A 22,834-nucleotide genomic window follows, 5' to 3' on the forward strand; every position below is an offset into this window, starting at 1 on the left:
CGTTATTGAATTCACCACCACTCGGCACAGAGGGAAGTGATCTCGCCAGCATGCTCAGCATCGGAGGGAAAAACACAAAGAAAACATTGCATTCTGAAGTTAAGAATTCTTTCAACAGTGAGACAACCTGAGAGAAAAGGGTTTAAATACAAGCCGGGAAGCACAGGACTCAGATCCGCTCCTCTTGGGAAGATCATGACTTAATCTATATTCACCTGGCTTCCTGGCTTGAGTGATTCAAGGAGCTCTGCTCCTGAGAGGGTCCCTGCGTGGGTACAGGGCAGCCACTGCAAACTGTGTCACGAAGTACTGATAAGCAAATCCTGTGCAACCTCATTTGACAAGAGTTAATTAACAGCAAATGTGCAAAATTCTGAAAGAACAAGGCATTAAAAAAAATAATCTTAACAACACTCTTGATGCAAAACTGAAATTGTGGCCTTAATAGGCCTTTTTGAAAACACTCTGAAGCTTTTAGGCTCAATGGGGTCCCCTAAAGGCTGAGGCCAGGTGGGCTTCAAAACAGAAGCAGTGCCTAGTCCCTTAGCCCCAATACATAATTTGTTCTAAAATACCCAGCTAGGTACAGGGTATGCAGATAACATTAAAATGCAATGTTTGGCTCTTCATCTTCTCTGCACTCAACATCCTCATAACGTTAAATCTTTGTTACCTGCACTTGCATGTTTCTTCACAAAGGAAAAAGAAAAAATACAGAAAACATTTATTTGTTCTTTCTAGGTTACTTCAATTTTGCTGTAAGTTATGCTAACACACAGGCCTTGCTCACAACAGCAAAGGCCTGTGAAGAAACAATTAATGACTGATAGCATTTGTGTGTTTCACAAACTCAAGCATTGGTTAAGCCAGTTTTACTGTTGCTTGACCAATGCAAAACAGATCTCTACAGTGCTGAGCAAGAAATTAGGCTGTTCAGACACTGCAGGTAGCTTCATCAGTCTTTATAAAATGGACCAAACCCAATTAGATTTAGGAAAGCCCTGTATTAATTCCGAAGGTTTTCCCCAAATTAGGAAATAAATCATCCAATCACACTTTGCTGCCTTTTTATAGGATTAGTGAGTCAGTATCACTCTTGACATTTGAATATTTGCTCTCCTTTTGTAATTAAGGTCATGAGTGTGTATTTGCAGCTTGAAAGTGTCAAGAACACCAAAGCTGTAGCCAAGAAACAGTTGATTTCAGTAAACCACAATATTCAGCCAGACAGAAACAAGCTATCCAGTCTCTTTAAATACTGGTAGCCAATGTGAACCAACACAGAAATACCAAATACTTACTACTCCTTTCCAAAAACATGCCCTTTTGGTAATGAGCAAAAATTATCCACCTCCCCTTCAATTTCAGTCAGTCTTACACTAATTTTTGCCTTGAATTCCCATGTTGCAAATGCAGGAATAGTATATGGCTACTTTGACATTTGATGCACCTTTTAGATAAGAACAATTGAGTTTACAATCAACCATGTGTGGTTTCCTACTACTTAGCTTTACATTAAGACAAATTCAAAAGCACTGACTAATAAACTTCACTGTTCAAGAAGCTCTTGAGGGTTGGATCTGTACCTGCAGGTGATTTGCCTCTTCAGTTTTACTAGTGGATTTGTCTGCAAATTTCTTCCTACTATTAAAGATCTGGTGGGCTTTTCGTATAGCAGAGGAGTGAGTTCAAGAGCAAGGAAAATTTAGTTTCATTATTCACTACATAAACCTGAATGACATAGTAGCACATCACATTTATAGCACTGAACAGTTAACTATATAGTTTTCAGAGATTTGCTTTCTGAATACACTGAATTACTATTTGTGCAGCTGACCTTCATTTCACTGCCCTCAAATATACCAGGAGAGATGCTGAAGCAAAACAGTCATTTATCCTTGGGAATGAAGTAAGATAATCCCTAGTTTGAAGTAACACAACTTTTAGATGGAATTCAAGTTGCTCCAATTAAGTCATTTTCTATTTAGGACAAAACTAGGAAATCCCAAACCCATTTTTTCTTTTAACCATGCCAAAGTACAGCTGTAACAAGATCCCATTTGTGTAGGTAGCACAAACTAGTCAGCACTCACTGAAGGCCCCAGGATAAGTCTTTCCTGGAGACTCTAGCTCTATGCACAAACTCACATGCTGCTTAGAAAATAGTAGAAAATATTTAGTCTTTATGTAGATTTCTCCTTTAACAAAACGTGGAATAGTTTGCTACAAATTGCATGCCTCAAGTAAGTGAACAGCAAAGTAAAAGATTTGGATGGAAATGGAGGAAGAAACTTCAGTTTTCAAATCAGGGTTTTCAACATCTTTGAAACGTGGCCACATGCAATTAGTGTCTCAATGAGCTAGCAAGGTCAGGACAGAGTCAGATACATAGTACACAAATAACTGTGTCCCTCTAAGCCCCTATTCCTGTATTGTAACTTCCAGAAAAGCTGAAGTTTGTGTGACAAGGCTAACAGTGGATGCCTATCCTGACGAGCTAACATCACCATGTAAGATACCTGTAGCAGCATAAAAGAGGCAGAAACCACTTCAACCATTGGTAGTAACATTCCTTCAGAGCCTACTGAGGCACTTCACATGCAGCATGCACCAGACTACCTCATTTTCATCTTCTCACACACACACCTCCACCATGTGAAGACTAGATAGAACACTGCACTGCAGATTGTGAAAAAAGTTAAATTCTGAAGATACTGATATTGCAGACTTTCAAGTTAGTTAAGAGTTCAAATGTGAGAAGAATGTGAACTGCAGCAGCTTACACTGAAATGTAAGTAAAACCAATCAGTTCAGCTTCACTTTCACCTAAAGTGCAAAAATAAATACTAGTTTACCTTAAAAGTTTACCTTAAAAGGTGCTATCAGTAGTAATTAAGTCTCAGAGAACTGTTCCATGTAAATGCACTCGAAGAACTGAACTTCCTAGCTAAGGGAATTCTAAGGATGACCTGTTGTGCAGTTACCCCTGATACATTCTACAGCCAGGCTCTGAACATCAAATTTAGTTGAAGAATTGTATTACAGCAGATTATAGCACAGCACACATTTTGCTCTCTAAGAGCACAGTACGTGAGGATGAGAGTGCATCCTGGTATTGCTGGTTACATTTTTGGTTTTGTCTAGTTCCATCTGTATGTAGTTTTTGACCAGTGAAAAGCTAATTTGATCGTGTACTTTTGATGGTGGGTTTTTTCTCATTCTTGAGCTGTCCATTAGGTGTAGCAACAGTTTCATAGGCATTGTCAGGTGCTTTTTTCACTAAGGGTCTGAAAGGTTCGGTTGTTTTCTGAAGTTTCTGAACAACAACAGCATTTTGCAACTTTGCTTCCTCTACTGTGAGTGTCTCATCTTGCAGCTCTTGAAACGGCAGAGAAGTAGTCAGTGTGAAAGGAACACTTCCCTCTGATCCCTGATACTTGGTTATGAAGTCTCTTATGTCGCTTATTCTGAGAAGAAAAAAAAAGGAAATTCAGCATTAGAGCACTCCAATACCAACACAGACCATATGCACAACACAAAGAGCCACCACAAGAAGAGAATGAGATACCCACTGGATGTAACAGGTAACAGCTGCTGGCAGAGAAATGGAGGGATATAGATGGGGTGGTACCCTGGGAGGCACAGACCCAGGTTTCCATGCTTGGAGAGCAGGCCCAAGGGAAAAAGGATGAGTATCTTACTCTGAGCACTCAAATGCTTCACTATTACTCAGATGGTAGCTACACAAGCCTACCATTTCTTAACCAGCTGGTGGAGCTCTTATCTGAGGTTTCCATAGCCAAGAGCTAGAATAAAGATGCCTCCAGTTTTTGGTACATATAGCAGAACCACAATAACAATAAAGAAAAAGAGTTACAAAAGTGTTCTGGATAGCTTATAAGTTAACTAGGTCTAAGTACAATCTCCTTCTATGAAAGCAGGTGCAACAGTGAATTCATTACAGATTCAAGCTGCACCCTCAGGTGTGAAGAACCTTGCAACAAGTGTGCAAGACTGGTTTTGCTCTAGAAGAAACTGCTTTGAGCAAAGTAATTAGGAAATCAAGATGACAGGACACATCTCTACCAGCAGGATAAACACAGTGTCAATGCCCATTTTCTGATCCTGAGGCCACCTGGTAGAGTGGCTATGGGAAAACTATTAAATTTATTCGTCCTCTCCCTCAAGTACAGGGTGGCTCATGGGGTTTACTGCCTCCTGGGGACAGTCTGTAACCTGAGCTAACTTCTGAACCAAGCCTAGATATTATTTGAAAAAATCCCAGTTGGCTTGGGAGAAAGCCATCCTAACAGTTTAGCAGCAGAGATGACCAAATATTCACACCTTAGCTGTACTTGCTTAGACAGATATAGCCAGCATCTTAATTCCTGTGCACACAAGCCTCAATTACTGGACAGTGCTTAAGTCTCATAAGCCTAGAGCATGAAGAACCTCAAGCAGGAATAAAATTTTGTTTGGACATTTACAGGTATAGATATATGCATTATATCTAAGTTAATTTGGTCTCAAGAGCAACTCAGGCAATTAGCGGCCAGCAATCTGCTTTTGGATGAACAAGTTCCTTTCCAGGCTCCATACTTGATGCTCCAAGGTCACCTTAACTTAGGAAATGCCCAAGAAGGGACACAACTTGATTCAAGACACAACTGTTACTCCTACAGCACTGCTGTGCTAGCTGCTTTGCTCTCATGTCTCCTCGATTCCCTGCACTCCAGTATTACAAGGCTACCTGCACTTCTGCTCCAGTGCTGTAACTGCAATCTTACATCAGTAATCAAGTCATATCTAAAGTAGCAGCTACCATGGCACATACACATTCTATCTGCAAAAGGGGCAAAAGTAATCAATTTACATAGGCACTGCAATATGTATGCTCCAGGTTATTTACTTACAGTTTAATAACAAACAGCTGACTGTGTTCTGCTTCTCTGCTGAAAGGAGTGCTATAAATGCAATCATATGGCTTAAGGATATGTACTCTAAAAGGATTTCCACCTGTTTCTTACTAGGTTATACATAAATACTGTATGCAGCACAAACATGCTAGTCTTGTGACAAGAAGATACATGAAGATGGAATATCTATTGCAAACTACTTAAAAAAGAGCATCCTATCAGTAAGGCTGATAAGTTCCGCTTATCTGACTTCCCCCCCCAAAAAAAAAACACTTAGCAGCTCTTCAGACTGCTATTTACCATGAAGACAAAAAGCTTCTAAATATACTTAAATGTGCTAAAACTGGAATAAGATATTAAGCCTCCCAACTAAGTATAATTAAAATAGCAACTCACCCATCAGCAGTATATAGCAACAGTGTTCCAGTTCACACCTCAGGCCACTAACAGTAATAAATTAGTGTTTTTTCTTTAAAAGTTAGTCATTAACCTTCAACTGCTGAGCTTTTCTTCTGACCATTCACAAAGACATACCCAGTTTATCTTGACAGCAGCCTGGGTGGTATTAAATCTATGATCACTTTAAATTGCTTCACAGACAAACACAGGCAACATATCCTTTCCTATGGTGTGCCCGTATAGTACTGGAGTAATTACTGAAATCACAAATCTGAGAAAATTCTCTACAGACAGTAGTTCTACAATGTAATGTTAAACAGTTAATCCTACTTTCACAAATCTCTTGTGTACATATGCTGCCCTGACACCTTCTGACATTATCCTCATTTATAAGCCTCTTTGGGAACCAGAAATGTTACTAATTAAGAATTAAACATGTTGGATGCATTCTATTCTGTCCATGCTGACATGCAGGGGATGAACCTCTTCTGCCTTGTGCACAGACCCTGGCCCTCCCTAGAGGTTTCACTGGCTCAACTCTAAGTCACACCCTCCAGCTCCCAGCTGTGGTGCTGTCTATGCCCAATGATAAGCAGGCTTTTTACTAAGCAATTTGCTCCAGATGTAGTCATTTGGTAAGAGATCTGTCACCTTAAAAGTTGTTTCCTCTGGTAATGAGCAATACATACATCTTAACTTCCACTAACCTACAAAGGACTGCTACAGTTCCCTCAAATTTTCAGTGATGCTGTTATGTGCTCTTAACATCAGTTCACATTACTCTTCTGCTCCTCTCTTGTCAGCTAGAAGATTTCTCAAGATGTGAAAGGTTTTCTAGATACAGCTGAATAGCAGCCCAATGTACGCTAAACTGAGGAGGCAGATTATTCATAGAAACTAGAGACTTCCCATGTATACAGGCACAGGACAAACAGTTCAGATGCAAATACATATGACAGTGCTAAAATAAATCTTACCTGTGAGAAACATTGAATTTCTGAATTATCCTTTCCCCATTAGCTAACCAGATCTTGATGTTAGTGATAGGCTCCAAATCGTTTAAGGGTACTAATGGGAGGAGTCGTCTGTTGTCAGGTCCTTGATGATCATCTCTTACTTTAGAGATTATCCTTGGAGTAGCACTGGAAAAAAAAGCCATATGAGGTTATACTTTCTGTGTACACATGTAAGCTTGAACAACCCTCCAGATCTCTGCTTCTGGAGCTTCCTGCCCTCTAGCAGGGTGCATCAATTACCTTTTTTTTTTTTTCTTCACAAATACAGAAATACTGACCTAAATGTCAAAATATTTTCTAACTGTATGTCACTATTTTTTCCTGAAGAGTTCAACATGCTGAAGAATTTCAGTTTGCTCATGTTAAACATTTTTACAAGATTAAAGGATTAAATAAGAATACACAAGAAATGAAACAGTTGTATGATCTTTTGTGCATTTTTTATACTCTAATCACACAGGTGAAGCTTTAAGGGGTTTGAGTACTGAATTTGCATACTCAATGCTAATTTTCACCATAATGTGATTACAATAATTCAATTTAACTGAATGTTGTTAGCCTTGATTTAGAACCCAGCATCATATATTTCAGTAATGCTTAGAAGCATTACTCATCTCTCAGAGAAAGGGACTTAATGTGAAGAGGCAGGGTGATGCATGCAGCACTTAGATTTTGGGTTTTCTTTGAGGTACTTTGGACAGCTGACCCCACCATATGGGCAAAGATCTATTAAATGACTTGACAGGATATAAGGCCCTCAGTTCAAGTGCATGGTCATAAAAAAACCAAAACCACAATGCTGGCAACAATTTTTGTTCTGAAGAAATGTTGAGAACTTAGTGCTTCTTGCAGGACTAAGCCTGTTCAGCATGTACTGTTTAAGTCATCACAAGAATTGATCCAAGGGGCACATCCTCAGCTCCTGTGACTATAACCAGATATTTGCTTGCAAGACAATAGGAGTGATGTAAGGAGTTACCACTTCCTCTATGAGCTCAGCTGTGGTCCATGACTACATGAACACTTCACGCTGGCTTGCAGAAAAGCTTTCCCTTTGCACTGAAAATTGATGAGTTACTGCTTCTTGAGAGAGAAGTCAGTAAATAATGGCCATAGAATAACAGTCTTAATAATGCATCTGCTTCATGGACAAACCCCATCCTTGCATCCCTGTTTTACTGTGACAAAAACAAAAGGTGCAATAATAGTGCAAAACAAAAGGTGCCTAATAACTTAATATATTTAGGCTAACAGAGTCTCAGGCTCTCAGGCTGAGGTATTTCAGAAAACTCTTACAATCCACTGCTCAGGTAAGTGCCCTAACTTCTAAGCTACCAGCCAGAAGATGAACTTTTTATTTCCACTGAAACTCTGCAAAAGGAACAAGAACAAGGAATCTCATTCCTAAGTGACTGATAAGAGAGGTTAACTGCAACTGAAGGCAGATGAGAGGCACAGAACTGACTGTTTTCCATTACACAGAAATCAGCTGGGGCACAAGAATTTGCCACCAGCAGATTTCAAGAGCCACATCTGTAAAATATTTTTGCACTCCACGTATAGGTAACTTACTATCACCCACCTACCTCTGCTGATTTACTTATCTCACACCCAGCTTCTGTTCATGCCTGGCCTCAATACAAAATAAACCCTAACGCTCCCCAGATCTGGAAAAAAAGAGCTTAAGTACCAGCAAGATAATTTAAAACAGTCTTGTGAGAAGAGAAAAAAAAAATTCAAGTCATACTTCAGTCCAGCAATGATCAGCTTTCGCTGTCTACTTGATCAGTGGCGTTCAGTTCCAGGTTCTGACATTGAAGTATCAGCCCACATGTGCAAGACAGCTGACTCCAGTACAGCTCAGGCTGGAGAGGCAGTCACCCATGCAGCTGCCAGGCATCTGGCTTAGCCTGGGCTGAACTGCATTTTAGCTCATCAGTCACAGTTGTAGTTCAGATCACTGTCTCAAATGGATACAGATTTTTGCATCTTTCCCAAACTAACTTCCCTCAAGGTCACATCTCAGAATTACTGGCAGGCACTGGAGATGATTCTTTCAATAGCAAGTATGTGTGAAACTGAAGTCAACACGTTAAGCTAAGCTGCAAGAGAAAGTTAGAAAATTTATATTCACCAATGTTTAAAGCACTTCTACACTTGGTAACTTTTCTCTTGTAGAAGAAACAGATAAAGCCATCTAGTGGTGAGAGCTTCGACTAGAGCCACAAATCAAGAATCTTAAACCTTCTATTAGCCTGAGATCAAAGCAATACCACCCCTTTTAAAGGCTTCTTCCTTTACAAGATTATCAAAATAAGATGTAATCTAAAGATCGAAGAGACGTTGGAGCCTCCTGTCAATATTCTAAAAGGAAAAAGCCCAAGAGTTAAGTGTCATGCCTTACCCTGACTAATGGTTAAGAAGCTTGACACAAGATGTTTTACCCTAATTGAGGTTACAGAGCAAGCCCACTATGCTACAAGGGATTTTAGTCAATAGATAATTAACATGCTTCTGAGGCAGTCTTTAAAAAGCATTGATAAGCTTAACAGAAAAGTGCAGTTGCAAATCTTGCTATAGTCCCAAACTACACTAAATGCAGCTGAACAGTGGTAGATAGAACACACCCATTAGTTATGTAGGTTCATAAATATTGGAAAAGTCTGGCCAATCTCATTTCTGTCTCCAGTACAAAAAAAAGGGAGAGAATCAAACTCATCTGGTTATATCAGCAAACATAAAATTTCTAGTTCCTCCATGTTTCCTCCAACAGCAGTTTTAATGATCTGGTCACCGAACAGACTCACAGGGCTTCATCCACCCCATAATCCTTCCATCTGGGAGCACTGACAGAAAAATCTATCGAGTATTTAAAAAAAATAAATGTTTATTTGATAAGGTCATAAGGTGAAGTGAACTGTCCAGTCATTTGCCTTTTATTCCTAAGCGCATAAATGCAACTGCGGAAAGGGAGTTCTATAGTTTAAAATTTGTTACAGGTCTCAGACAACACTACTATTTCCTCACAAAGCCTTTCTGCTGAAAGAGTAGCACAGGACAACTGACATTTATTAACATCAGGAAATGAGCACTAGATTTTGGACTAAGAGCACTTACAGCTCATGTTTCCAACATCAGCAAAAATATTTATTCATCATTAAAGAAAAGGCTCTGAAAGCATAGCACTGAATAGCCTAGCAAGCCTTGGGAAAAAAAATAAAGGCATTTTATTCAGTCCATAAAGAAAAAAATGCTGAGCAAGCTGTAGGATGTAGACAAGTCCACCAAAACTCAGAGAATGTCTCCAGAACCTAACTTGCCTGTTGGGAAGCAAGATCGTTACTTGCTCTAGGCATGACAGAGCACAACTAGGAACTGAGCAACCTACCACTTAGCAACAGGTTAGCAGTAGAAACTCAACACACTGAAGATCTTTGCTTTTGCTATATACAGGTCTGCTTGTAGATAAAATAAGGTTAAGTTCTTGACCATCATTTGGTCAGGATTTCAGTGCTACCAGAAGAGTCTTGCAGCATCTCATCCATCTCTCGAAGCAAGATTTTCCCTATTGACTGTATCTACTCAAGCATGTAGCCACTGAATGGGATGTGCTACAGAAACAGATGAAAGTGATAAAACAGATACTTGCTTCTTAGAGGCAGCCTGCAACCACTCATCCTTTACAGTTATGAGTCTGTTGCTCTGCACATTACCATCAGCTTCCTCTGCCTCATCAGTTCCTACCCAGGTCATGCTTTGCCTCAGCAAAAGCACTGGGCCGTAGCAGCAAGCCCTTTCCACTTAATCGACACAAGCTGTTCACCTAAGGTTTCACTGCAATCTACCAACCCCAGTCGGCAAGCTCCCAAGCAGTCCCACCTGGGAAGGCTTCCCCTAGGCTTCTGGTCACTGAATGAATTCTGTTACCCAGGCTGAAGTCTGCTTTTATAGGTACTCAAGTCTTACGCAACAGAGATATGTGAAGCATGTACTTTGGCTGGAGTAAGCAAAAGGCACAGGGATCAAATCCATGAACTCCTGGCCTGTCCCTCTACAAACAGCCTTATAAAATACAGGACTGTTTGGTTATGAATCAAGGCCAGTTTCAGCATTGGCATTAGTGGCTGACACTCTCCAACCAAAAGAGAGTCATGCTGAAAGGAAAGAGGCTCAGTTTAACATGCTAAAATGTATTAATGCAATAAATGCATGGTTAAATACTAAAGAATTTTAAGAGAATGCAAAATAACCATGTACTTCTTCAGCTCTCTTTATGGGATTGTCATACTCCCCTCTTCTCACACAAAGTATTGCAAATACAGCTTTAAAAGAGATTCTTTTGTCTTAAATTGCCAAATAGAAGATTGACAGCTTTTCAGCTGAAAGCAGCATCCTGGCTGTATTAATGGGCACACAGCCAGTAGATTGTTGGAGCCTATTATCCCCCTTAGCAGCACTCATTAGACACACCTAAATACTGCATTCAGCTTTGGTACCCAAAATAAAGATGCTGATAAAATGGAGTAAATTTCACAGAGGACCACCAAGACAGCAGCAGGCTGGAGCATTTGCCCTGTGAGGAGAGCTGAAGGACAGAGGCTTGTTCAGCTTGTGGGAGAGTTGGTGCAAGTGGGGGACACCTAACAGCAGTCTGCCAGGGTCTACAGAAAGTCATCAGGCTTTTCATGGTGGGCATGAATTGAAAAAAAGACATGTTCAGACTGGATATAAGGGAAAAATGCTTTCCCATGAAGACAGTGCAGCACTGAAGCAGGTTGCGCAGCCTCTACTCCTGTGGGATTTCAAGGCCCAACTGGATAAAAGCCTGAGCAATCACATCCGTCCCCACAGCTGACCCTGCTTTGTGCAGGAGCTTGGATTAGAGAACTGCAGAGCTCACTTCCAACCTGAATTATGAGATCTTTAACCATACGTATAGTTCCCTTCAGCTACTCAATTACAGATCATGTCAGACTACTCACCTTCCTAATCTGTAGCCATGTCCAGAGAAGGGATGAAATACTGGCTTTTTTGATGACAAACACACCTTATCTTTTTTATCTTCCACTTTCACGACCACTTCCTCCTTATCAAAAACTTTTAGTAGCTCAAAAGGCAGTTCCCTTAAGGGAAAAAAAAAAACACAACAAAAATCAAACATGTCAGAAGAACTACTATACTGTTTACAGTATATAAAATAGATTAATGACAAATACCTGTTCTATGTTTATCCTTTCAAGGATGGTGTTCTTAAAAAGAAACCAACACAAAACTTCACAAATATTTACTAAGAGTTAAATGCATGACATACAAGCAACTTCAAGTCCCCAAACCACAAATCAACTAGAAAGAGAACAGTTAAAAAAAAAATACATCATCATGCAAGTTGCTGAATGATCCTCAAACTTACTCAGCAGTTATGACTCCAAAGCACATGATGTGTAGGAAGCTCAGCATTGCTGTACACTGCTGCAAAAGGTTAAATTATTTTATCCCCACATAAAACAAGACAGCCAGCTGGCTTTTAAAGAGAAAGAACTGAGTTTAGAGATAACGTGTTTAATTAAAAATAAACAGGAATCTTAGCTTTTAAAAATTAGATCACCACTAATAGCTACACCTTTTAGTGCTTTTGGTAATGCTTTATTTGCATGAAGCAGAACACAACAATGCCTTTGTCTATGACCTCTGATGCAGATACCACGTTTTCGGGTGGTGGGGCTCAGCTGGCAGAGGGGCTGTATTAAGTGCTTCACTATCACTGACAATTATGCAGGAACCATCTTGTAATTAGTATCTTCACATGCAAACAGTGGAAAAATGGTGGCAAACTTGACGCATGCACACAAAGAAAGCAAAGGGCTTTAAACAATGTGCTTAATTGCTATCATGACTAACACAGGTGACAGCCACAGAGAAGAAATACAGTGTAAAATTACTAATTTTGATGGGCCAGCAAAGTATGGAAAATAAAAAAATACAGTGGCTTAGTAATTTTACATACTTGAAAAGGAGTTAAGTTATATTCTCCATAAAATTCTATTCTCCTCTCCACTTGTACAGAGTGAGGAAACAGACTACAAATTAAAGACCCAAAATTACATTGGTTTGTATGGTCAACCTGCTTTTTTAAAGCAACACTTCAAAGACCAGCAGAAATCAGGACAGCATGCTAATTTTTAAGAGGAGGATAAAAGTAAGATTGTTACATACATAGAAGTGACAGAAACAGCAACTTTATACTAGCAAAAATGTCTGAAATTTAAAGACTGATTAGAGTTTCTTCCTGTTACATGGAGCAACTGTGCCCATTTAAGGTTTTTCATTAATAAAAAGAAAGACCATAAAAGCAGAAATGCTCAACGACTTGTGCACTGAGTTCATCAGTCAAAGTACCATTTGATCAGTAGCTCTTACTGGGTATTCTGGTTTATTCTTTATTTTGTTCTGCACCTGCTGTGCCCCCTACCAACACTGACTTTTATCTATTTCATTAGCAACTGTACAACTACTGCAATTGAAAGCTATATTAAACCTGTTGATGTGAAAACAGCCACTAGTGCTGCAGGAACTGAGACAGGCAGTGGCCCACACTCCTACAGGGATACTGCAGTGCAGCAAAGCCAGGCAGCCATGTGAAAAATGTGGAGCATAAGCTAAGTGCTATCCAAAACACTTTGACTCAGGCTGATTAAGAACACAAAACTCACTTACCCTTTTTTAATGGAGTCCAAGAACTGCTGGTTTGCAACATCAGTGTAGCTCCTAAGTTCACCGTCACTTACTGTAAATCCATTTTTCCAAAGTTTAATTATTACATCTACCTGTAAAGTTAGAACAATTTTCATTAGAACAGTGATGTAAAACCAGTTTGGTAAACACACAGTACCTTATGGCTGTAAATCATCCACTGCATGGACTAAAAATACTGAGAGGAGGCTCACTATAATCTGCTTCGGCCCTGTGCCAACAGGCAGAACAACTGCAAGAAGTAAGTGACATTTCTAAGTATCTTGTGTAAATCAGGGTTAGAAATAAACCTTCCCACAATAATTTTACCTTCCTAGATCAAGAACACTCCTTTAATCCAGCAGGGAAAAGAAAAAAAAAAAAAAGAAAAAAAGCTGGAAAATCCCAGACAGCTGCAACTCTTCAAGAGCCTATTTGAGAGGGCACAAGCCTGGTGTTGGAACACCAACCACCAGAGGAGTTCAGCTGGGGATTTATTAGGGTAAAGCCTTGTTCTGATCATTCAGGAGGATTTTCTGAAAGCAAAGCATTGAGATAATATATGCAGAATCCTTTCACTCAGGAAATGCAGCAAGTATCAGAAAATTAGCTTTCAGACCATCATACATTCATGTTACCCTGGAATTCCTGGGTATATTCAAAATTTTGGTGTTAGGGGAATGAAAAAAAAAATTCTCAGTAATTCATTAACTTTGCCAGAGAACATCCACTACTTCAACTTGCAGGCTTCAGACTGTTTACTGAAATGTCTCCAGCTTTAACACAGATAAATCTGGCATTGCATTGTCAAATTTATGCACTGTGCCATTTAATGACATTTGATCATCAAGGTAGGATCCCTGAAATAACACTGTCTTGACAGGTACTTGGCCACAGATAAGGTAAACGAAGCATATGGAAATGCAAAATTCACCTCAGCTGGAAATGAGTTTGAACTAGGCTTGATAGTACTTCACAATTTCTTTTTTCTTCTTTCTTTCTTTCTTGTTTGCAGTTTGACTTGGTAGAAGATGATTGCGATGTACATGCACAGCACATGCAAACTGCTGAATAAAATGCCTTCTCATTTGGCTGTGAGAAAGGTATATAGCACTCAGCAAGATGAGAGTCCTTTAAAAAGTCTTGCATCTCATGGCACCAATGCTTAGGAAATGAACGAGTTCTCATAATGGGAAAGTTCCTTCCTTCAGTGGGAAGGTTCCTCTACAGTCAGCCAGTATGAACATTTAATGTGGACTAATTATTCCACACCAACTCCCCATTTAGACCTTGACGCAACTACTGCCATGGAACACTATTTCAGAACTGCAATTTAAATTATTGCTCCTGACACTCCTTTTCTGCTTAAAAAGTTGGGGATCCATGAATGTAATTTGCAGCAATGCTCGCTGCAAATTTCTCCTTGACATCTTTGTTCTACGTGGCCTTTTCTCCAGTCCTTACCAGTCTTTGAGAAGTAACAAAAATATGAAAAGGACAGAATAACTGATACACAAACCCATACTAAACATCCTACTACTACCACAACTATATAACTGAGAGCAAAGGAAAAAAAATACAACAGACTATGCCTGTGCATAAAAGGTGCAACTCTTTGTAGGGAAGCTTAGGCCTGGTTGACTAACAGATGGGAGACCATTTCTACTGCTGTCTGAATTCTGAGTGCAAGTATTTACAGATATATATGCTGAATAAAACTGCTGGACTTCTTGTGTTTGTTTTCCAGAGTACTCCTGGAGTGCTATTAGGTTAAATATGAGTGTTTTCTCTTCACCACCTACCTGGTTCTTGACTGTAGTTGGGGGCATACACATAGCACCAACGTTCTGAGCTTCTTCAAAAAGGTTATCTACAAAGTAGTCACAGTTTTGGTCTCTACCATTCAAAATCTGATCATCAGTTCCTGATTTACACATCCTGCAGAACAAAGACATAAGTAAAAATGACAGCTCAGAGAACACATTTAAAGACAAGCAGTCATCCTAGAATTTCAGTACCAAGAAGTATGAAAGGCCTGCTCCCCTGCACCCAGCTTACTTGGTTGTAACAAAACATCAGTTCAACAGCGCGTTGTGTCATTTCTAGAAACTTCTTACAAATCTCTAACTGCTACTATTTGCACTTCAGAAGCCCAAGTTAAAGAATGACAATAGAAAGGTGAATTCATCAATGCAGAAGCTTCTAAACTTGGTATCAGACCAAGGAATGCAAGTTAGATTATTTATACTTCTAATTCAGCCCACCAAACATGTAACTGCTCGGCAATGAAAGGCTTTCCTAAAAGTGTTACCATGATACAGACTTGAGTGACTTCCTTTACTCTAAGTTTAAAAAACAACATCCAAGAAATTCACCCTAGGATTTACTCCCCAACCCCTACGTGAACCCAGCACGGTCACATAACCACCATTACTGTCTTTGAAAGCACATCAGAGCAACTTAAGAACAAGTGACTCAAGACCATGGGAGCATGCTGAAGAAATGCAATCAAAGACTTCGATGCTGTGGAGACCGACGGAGTATTAAAACAGATGCATCAAGCTCATCTTTTTATAGAACATGGTATATGTGACAGCTGTTTGTTAGATTTTCACCAATCAAAATGCAGAAATATGCAAGCTGAATGAAAGATTATCTTTCAGTTTAGGTTCTTTCCATAGTAAGAGGATTATGCAGCATTTGGTAAACATTGTAGGAGTTACTCATACTGGAGATTCAGAATTCTATTTTAAGCAATTCAGAAAAAAAAAGCTCTTGAAATATATCCAGTTTTACATAAAACTGCATTGAATTCAAGAGCAGCAATGCTTACTTGAATGTTGATTAGATACATTTGCATAAAAAGGTATTGTTTGCAGTGCATCTAAGCAACACTAAGAATCCGTACAGATCAACATACTTAAACAAAAGAACAACTCAAAAACATGAAAGAAGAAATTTCAGAAGTGTACTATCCCCTTTCAAAAGAACAAAAGAAACTTGAAGCATTAATCCAGGTATTCGCTATGCTTTCCTGTGGAAACCTAACTGGAAAACCAAAAACCTCCACATCAAATACACAAGTGCACAGTGAGTCTGCAATTTCTAAGGCTGTCTTGCTATTTTAAAGAAAAATAGTTACAGAATTTCTTGCATCTAGTAAACTTCCAGGTATGTGAAAAATCTTTTTCTTTAGTTTTAAAGAATCTTTAGGGGGGTTTGATAACTTCAGTATATGAGGAGCAGAAGGATACAGGAAAAAAATCTCTCAAACTTTAAAATTTAACAAAGTTTGAGAAGTCATGACAGGACACACAACAGTAGAAAAGGAAGAAGGGAGAGGGGGGAACTGGCACCTACCATTCTTTCTTTGCAGTCTTGAAATTGTCCATGTCTTTCATTCTGGTGTTATGCCTAATTATGAAAAGAAATGGTTTACAAAAAAAAAAACCCAACAAACACACACAAAAACACACAAAAAACCCCCAAACAACAAGAAACCCCAATGAGACAAAATGCCCAGTACACTTTGCCTCCTTTCGTAGCTGAAACACTCTCTATAGCTTTTCCTCTGTTGACAGTACATTTCACCAGAAATCTCAACCTCCCCCCCACCAAGTCTCCAGGTGGTTCTTTGTTTTCCTGCAGTTTCTGATTTAATGACATATGAACCATGCATTGGTTTCAGACCTTCAAAAGGAAGCTTACTTTTTCATAAATGTACAAAATAAATCCCACAATCATTGTATGCATCGAAAATACATACCCATACATACACTAAGTATCACAGTCCTTTTCTGAGCAGCAAAATTTAAACTCCTCTGATTTTTCAGAACACTATGAGACAGCTGCAGAAAAACTGCACTGCAGGCAGGCATTCTGACCTTCACCTTAACAGTGTGAATCTATCAAAAGGTGCAAGATCTGTCAGGTTCCTCTTCCTCCCATACCTCAACATATTGGTACAGCACTTCAGCACCTGCAAATTATCATTTCTGGTTTACTGTTTAGGTGGAAAGAAAATATTGGATTTGCAAGTACTAAATATACTACAGGACTAGTCTGCCTGGTCAAAAGGAATGAAGAATGGCATACTGATCTCCTCACAGTCACTTGTGAGCTCTCTGAAAAAAGTTAGAGAAAGTCACAAAAAGACAGAGACTCCCAAAAACGCCCTTAAAAAACTCCCAGAAGACTCTAAAACTAGACAAGCCTCCAGAAGAAGCAACTGTGTTTAAAGAGTTATTCCTGAAGACCACTGGGTACAATTTACACAGATAACGTTCTGCTGCTGGCAGGTTTGGGACTAAGTCATGATATTGTGCTTGGCTTTCAGAGAGCATCAAACTATGCAGTGACAGCCAGCAAACTCCTGAAAAAGTACAATAGCACAGCAAGACTAAAAAAATATATGTTATCTTGACATCCAGCACAACAAGATGGAGAGGTTAGAGGGAAACATTACTCACTGCAGCATTAACAAAACCCCCCCAACATTCAGTTATGCAGTATTAAATCATGTTGTCAGGAGGTTGATATTGGTATTCTTTCATCTTTAAAGTTAAATTCTTGTGAGACACATTCTGTAAAAATGTATATAAGCCTTCAGAAAACCCCTGTAACTACAAAAAAGATTTAGTCAGTGTGTCCGTAACAGGTTTTAAAGTTTAGGCAGCCTTGAATTTAACTCATGCTGTTATGCATTAGGTCAAAACATGATACAAATCATACCTTTGACATGTCACACAAGACGCAGTACAGTCTTTTTTTTGTTTCCTCTCCCCACAAGTATTCTGCTAGAACATGACATATAATCAGCCAAGCCCATGCTGGTACATTGTGACCTTATAAATATATCTGATCTTGCTGTACTTGGAACTTTGAAGCTGCACTTGGAAAAAAAATTGAACTTACAGTGTCAAATAATACAGTGATTTTAAGATTTCTTAAAAATATATATTTTTAAATTCTTCCCAAGTTTAGTTTTAACATACTTCAGCATTGAGTACTTTTTGTGTGTTTTGTGTTAATGTGCTTATCTTCTAATCTTTCACCATCCAACAGACTACTGCCCAAATCAACGAGAGCCATCTCCAACCATCTGCTTCTGCTGATTCTCTGGGACTTCTCATTGGAGCTGTTAAAGACGGACAGACACAATGAAGCAGCTCTTCAAATTAATTCTTTTGCTACATTAGGCTGGCCTCAAATGTGCACGAATTGTATTCAAAACCGGTCAGCCGTGAAAGTCGCTGCTCTCCTTCTCAAGCACAACAGCAGTTACACTTAGAAGAAGTGTTTGTGTTGCTACGTCTAGTGAAAAGAGATCAGCCCAGACAGCCTGTTTGATGTTTATTACGACCAAAAAAGCTACCAGGAGATAGCGATCAGCCTGCGCTGCAAGCACTTGAGCTCGGCAAGCCCGCCCAACCCGCACGAACAACTGCTCCCGACAACTTCTGACAGACGCCTCTTAGAAACATCTGCGAAACATCTATCTAGGTATTTTTTTTTTTTTTGCCTCTGCGACAAAAAAAAAAAACACAACAAAAGCTGGCAGAACTGAACTTGCACCCCCAGAAGAAGCACACAAGCACGAGAAGGGACGCTCCCTCCAGGCTCCAGCCCCGCCGGGGGCCTCTCCCGCCCAGCTCCTTCCGACAAGCAGCTCCCACCTACGCAGGGGCAAGACCGAAGCGCCTGGGCAGGTATTTTTGTGCTCCGCGTGGTTGAGCCGACGCGTCCAGCTGTTCGAATCCGCGAAAAAACGGAGCAGAAGCCGCCGCTCGTGCTCTCCTGGCTCTGAGGGGCAGGCAGGTCCAAGCGAGCTCACGCAGCCCCCTTCCCTCCCTCCCTCCCTCCCTCCCTCCCGTGACATCCAGCTTCAGGAACTCGGGCGGAAAGCAAACTTCCCCAGCCGACAGCCGCTCGCAGCGGGGCGCAGCCCGGTCCCCGCACCGCCCGGCGCCGTGCGACCCCGGGACGGGAAAGGGCCCGGGGAGACGAACAAGCCAGACGAGCGACAAAACCTCACGGCCCGAACGCGACGGGTAAAGCTCCAACCCCGCCCACGGACGTTTCCCCGCTCCAGCCGGCGGCAAGAGGGGTGCGTCCCGGGAAGGAGCCGGGCCCTCCCGCCACCCGAAAGACGCCGAGACACCGGCGCGGAAGAGCAACGCCCCCGGGAGCTCGAGGAAGGCGCCGGGCCGCTTGAACGACCCCGCAGTCCTGCCCGCGCCGCAGGACGCCGCCGGCCGAGAGGCGAGAGGCAAGGCGCAGCGGGCAAAAGTTTTAAAACCCCAGCGGGAACGGAGGGAAAGCGCAACCCCCGGACCGAGCCCGCCCCGCACAAACTCACCGCGCCGGGCCGCGCCTGCCCCGCCGGGCCGCCCCAACCCCCCGCGCCCCGCGCAGGCGCCGCCAACGGCCCGGGCCCCGCGGGACGAGGCCACGCCCCCCGGTCACCGAAACCACGCCCCCGGTTGCTGAGGCCACGCCTCCGGTTGCCTAGGCCCCGCCCCCGATCAACGAGGCCATGCCCCCAGGTCGTCGAGACCACGCCCCCGGTCGCCGAGGCCACGCCCCCGGTTGCCGAGGCCATGCCCCCGGTTGCCGAGGCCACGCCCCGTTTACAGAGACCACGCCCTCAGTCGCCGAGGCCACGCCCCCGGTTGCCGATGCCATGCCCCCGGTTGCCGAGGCCACGCCCCGTTTACAGAGACCACGCCCTCAGTCGCCAAGGCCACGCCCCTATTGCATATGCCACGCCCCCGGTCACCGAGGCCACGCCCCCAGACACCGAGGCCACGCCCCCCGGCCGCCATGTGGCGGGGAATCGCGGCCTCCCGCACCTCCCGGCCCCGCACCTCCCGGCCCCGCACCTCCCGGGCCCGCGCGGACCGCAGGGATCAGCCGCCCGCTGAGCCCTTCGGAGAGGAGGAATCCCCTCATGGCGCCGGGAGGGCTGATTCAGGGCAGGTGTTGACGTGTTCGTTGAGGAGCCGTGCGGCGGCGCTGGCCGGGCCCGGCGTGAGGAGCTCTCCAAAGCAAACAGGCCGGCAGGGCGGCCCGCGCCTGGGACCGCGGAAAACAGGGATTCCCGGCGATTCCCCGCGGTTCCCGGCCCGCCCCCGCCTGCTCTGCAGGGTTCTGGTTTTGCTTTTAAGCAGCAATTAGCGACGCAGTGTAAAACGTTTAGGGTTAACCCGAACCGAGCCGCCCCCAACGCGCTGGTTCACGCCAGCTCACGGGAAATCCATGTGGATTCACGAGCGCAGCAGAAGGGGATAACTTCACTGAGCGTTCAGCTTCACGCGGGGCCGGCAGGCTGGTCACCGTAGCAGTTAAAATCACCTTCTTCTCCTGGAACACTGGAGATGTGCGGTCTCAGGGTTCAGCGAGTGAGAGGTAAAATCTGAGCCCTGACAGTTCTCATTTCTGCCCTTTTGCAACGCACGTCACCGTGCACTGCACCTTTTGAAGGCAGTTGGGATTAATTGTTAAGTTTTAACCGGATGAGATCTAATTACAGCTTCTGCCTATGAATCTTAATGGAAAATAGTCAATAAATTTGCCTTTTGCGTGGGTATAAAATACTCGGGGTCTTGTATTTCAAAATACAGATCTCTGAGATTGTATTTTCCCTGGTTTTATTTAATGATTTAAACAACTTTGAACATTTTTGATAGAAGGCACTTGTTTGTTACACGTGTTACTTTCTGATTAGATTAAATAAGGCTTTATATATTTACAACTTAACACAAGAATATCCCACCACTGTTGAAAAGTCCAAGGAATTTAGAAAGCTGTAGGTAAAACTTCAGAAGGTTGTTTTCCCATGCTGTTTTATGTTTTCTTTCAATATTTTAAGTACATTGGCTGCAGTTCATTAAACACTAAACTTTTAACATTAAAGTTCAGTAATATACTTAACCCTTGCTCAGGGGCCCTTTTCTGCAAACCTTTCATGGACCCCAAGGTAAGCATAGAGGGAGGCAGGATTGGACTTACCTGGTGTCATGATGTGGGCTTCTCAACTGCAATCATGTATTGATTTAGAAGATTAGGTCTGTTACTGGAAATTGGAGTACAGCTGGAGACAGGCTGACCTAGTACAATAGGAATCAGTGTCCTAGTGAATTTAGTGGTTTCTTAAAAGCTCTTCTAAGTACAGCTGTTCTCCCTCAGGACTGAAGCTAGTGATGAAGCATAGGAGTAAGAAAAATCTTAAGAAAGATATTACTGTGTCTTCAATTCCAGTATAAAAAAAAAATACCGTTTTTTCTTAAAAGCTGGAAGTTTTCAAGTTAGAGTGTTGTTACAATCAAGATGTCACTAAAATCCTTTTAGACTCTGCATTCCATACAGCTTGCTCTCTGGCAAGAAATGAGATGAACAGAAGCAAATGGTCCTTTTCTTACTATGTGGTGAATAGAAGCAAACAGCCCAGACCGAGTTGACTAAGAAAAACTCCAACAGGGCATTCATGAGATGAATACAACCATCTCATGCCCCTTTTGTCAAGAGAGATCAGATGCACTGGTGTGGAAGGTAGTAACAGCCCCTGAACTTGTTTTATAGTGTAGAAGTGAATCCCAGTGTTGACAAAGTAAAGCAGTGTTTCAGCTGTCACCACTCATTCTGTCAAGGTCACAGAAGAATCAGTGCACATGGTGTATCTAAAAACAAGCAGAAAATTAATTTTGAGGGGATATTTTTAAACCATGTACTTAACAAGGTTATCCCATGCCAGAGGAAGTCATCAGCTACCTATAATTAAATATCAGCACATGAGCTACATTGATTGACCTTAACTTGAGGTGGCAGTTGTTGCCTGGAGCCCTTTCTAAGTGTATGCACACAGAGCTGGGACAGAATGGGAGGGAAAGGGGACTGCAGAATAAATAGAACAGAATCTGGTTATTCTCTACTGGGCAATGCCATTGACAAAGCCAGCATGCTCCTCTGCAGTGTCCTTTTCCCATGTGCTCCCTGCAGGAATGTTAAACCTGGTAGGCTGCCCCACAGGGAGAAACAGCTTAAGGAACCAATGTTTCTGGAAAGCTAATTGTGCAATGGAAAAGTGAGTCATTGTTTTATGGGAGATGTTGGGTGGATTAATGAAGAGGGTGTTACCCCCATGCAATGCAAGGAGTATCCACACATGCCGCTGGACTTTTGGACTGTAAATCCACAAGAAAAGAGTAAATTTCCAAAGTAGTGTGGAATGCATTAAACTATTAAAAATTCAAGATGGCCTGAGGAACTGTCTGTACCAGATAACACACATTTGGAAATAACAATTGATGTGAGTTCTTAAAACAAAGATGCTTTTAAGTGAAATTACAATGATGATAGGGTAGTATAGTTTACGAGAATTGTTCTTGGATGTGTAACAAGAAAACATACCTCTAGAGCTAAGATTGTGTGTGAGGACTAGGGAGATTTATGAGCAAATAATGTTTTTTATGGACTTCCCATGTGACCTTAATCAAGCCATTATGCATTCATAGGCTCCTAAAGCTTATCTACATATGTTCATAAATGCCTGTTTTTATTGTAAACATTTTAGGACAGAGTATGTTTTTTACTACAAAGCTATACATCACCCAGCATAGTAACAAGCTGGCAGTACTTCTTTCATATAACTAATGATCATAAACACCAAAGTGAGATGATTTGCCACTTTTGTCCAAGATAGAAGCAATTTAAAGCCTGAATGATAGTAAAAAACAGACCCTGCAGTTTCCTGGCTTTACAATATCATCAGCTTGT

The 22,834-nt window shown here is 41.7% G+C and overlaps 1 protein-coding gene across 6 annotated transcripts; it reads right to left on the reverse strand.

Moving 5' to 3' along the window:
• Window positions 1–708: 708 nt before the first annotated feature.
• Window positions 709–19,475, reverse strand: UBXN2A (UBX domain protein 2A). Of its 6 annotated transcripts, none has more exons than XM_051614709.1 (7): window positions 19,419–19,475; window positions 16,421–16,474; window positions 14,859–14,998; window positions 13,046–13,151; window positions 11,314–11,454; window positions 6,293–6,457; window positions 709–3,467 (listed from the first exon to the last, which is right to left on the reverse strand). In XM_051614709.1, exons 2-7 carry the CDS (start codon window positions 16,459–16,461, stop codon window positions 3,179–3,181), a joined length of 882 nt encoding a protein of 293 aa, XP_051470669.1. In that variant the 5' UTR covers window positions 16,462–16,474; window positions 19,419–19,475; the 3' UTR covers window positions 709–3,178. The 6 variants fall into 6 exon arrangements, with proteins under 6 accessions (XP_051470669.1, XP_051470672.1, XP_051470671.1 ...); XM_051614712.1 differs by lacking the exon at window positions 19,419–19,475 and adding an exon at window positions 19,124–19,128; XM_051614711.1 differs by lacking the exon at window positions 19,419–19,475 and adding an exon at window positions 18,740–18,892.
• Between the last annotated feature and the right edge of the window lie 3,359 nt (window positions 19,476–22,834).

The sequence above is a fragment of the Apus apus genome, chromosome 3 (genome assembly GCF_020740795.1).
Source record: "Apus apus isolate bApuApu2 chromosome 3, bApuApu2.pri.cur, whole genome shotgun sequence".
Lineage (NCBI taxonomy): Eukaryota > Metazoa > Chordata > Aves > Apodiformes > Apodidae > Apus > Apus apus.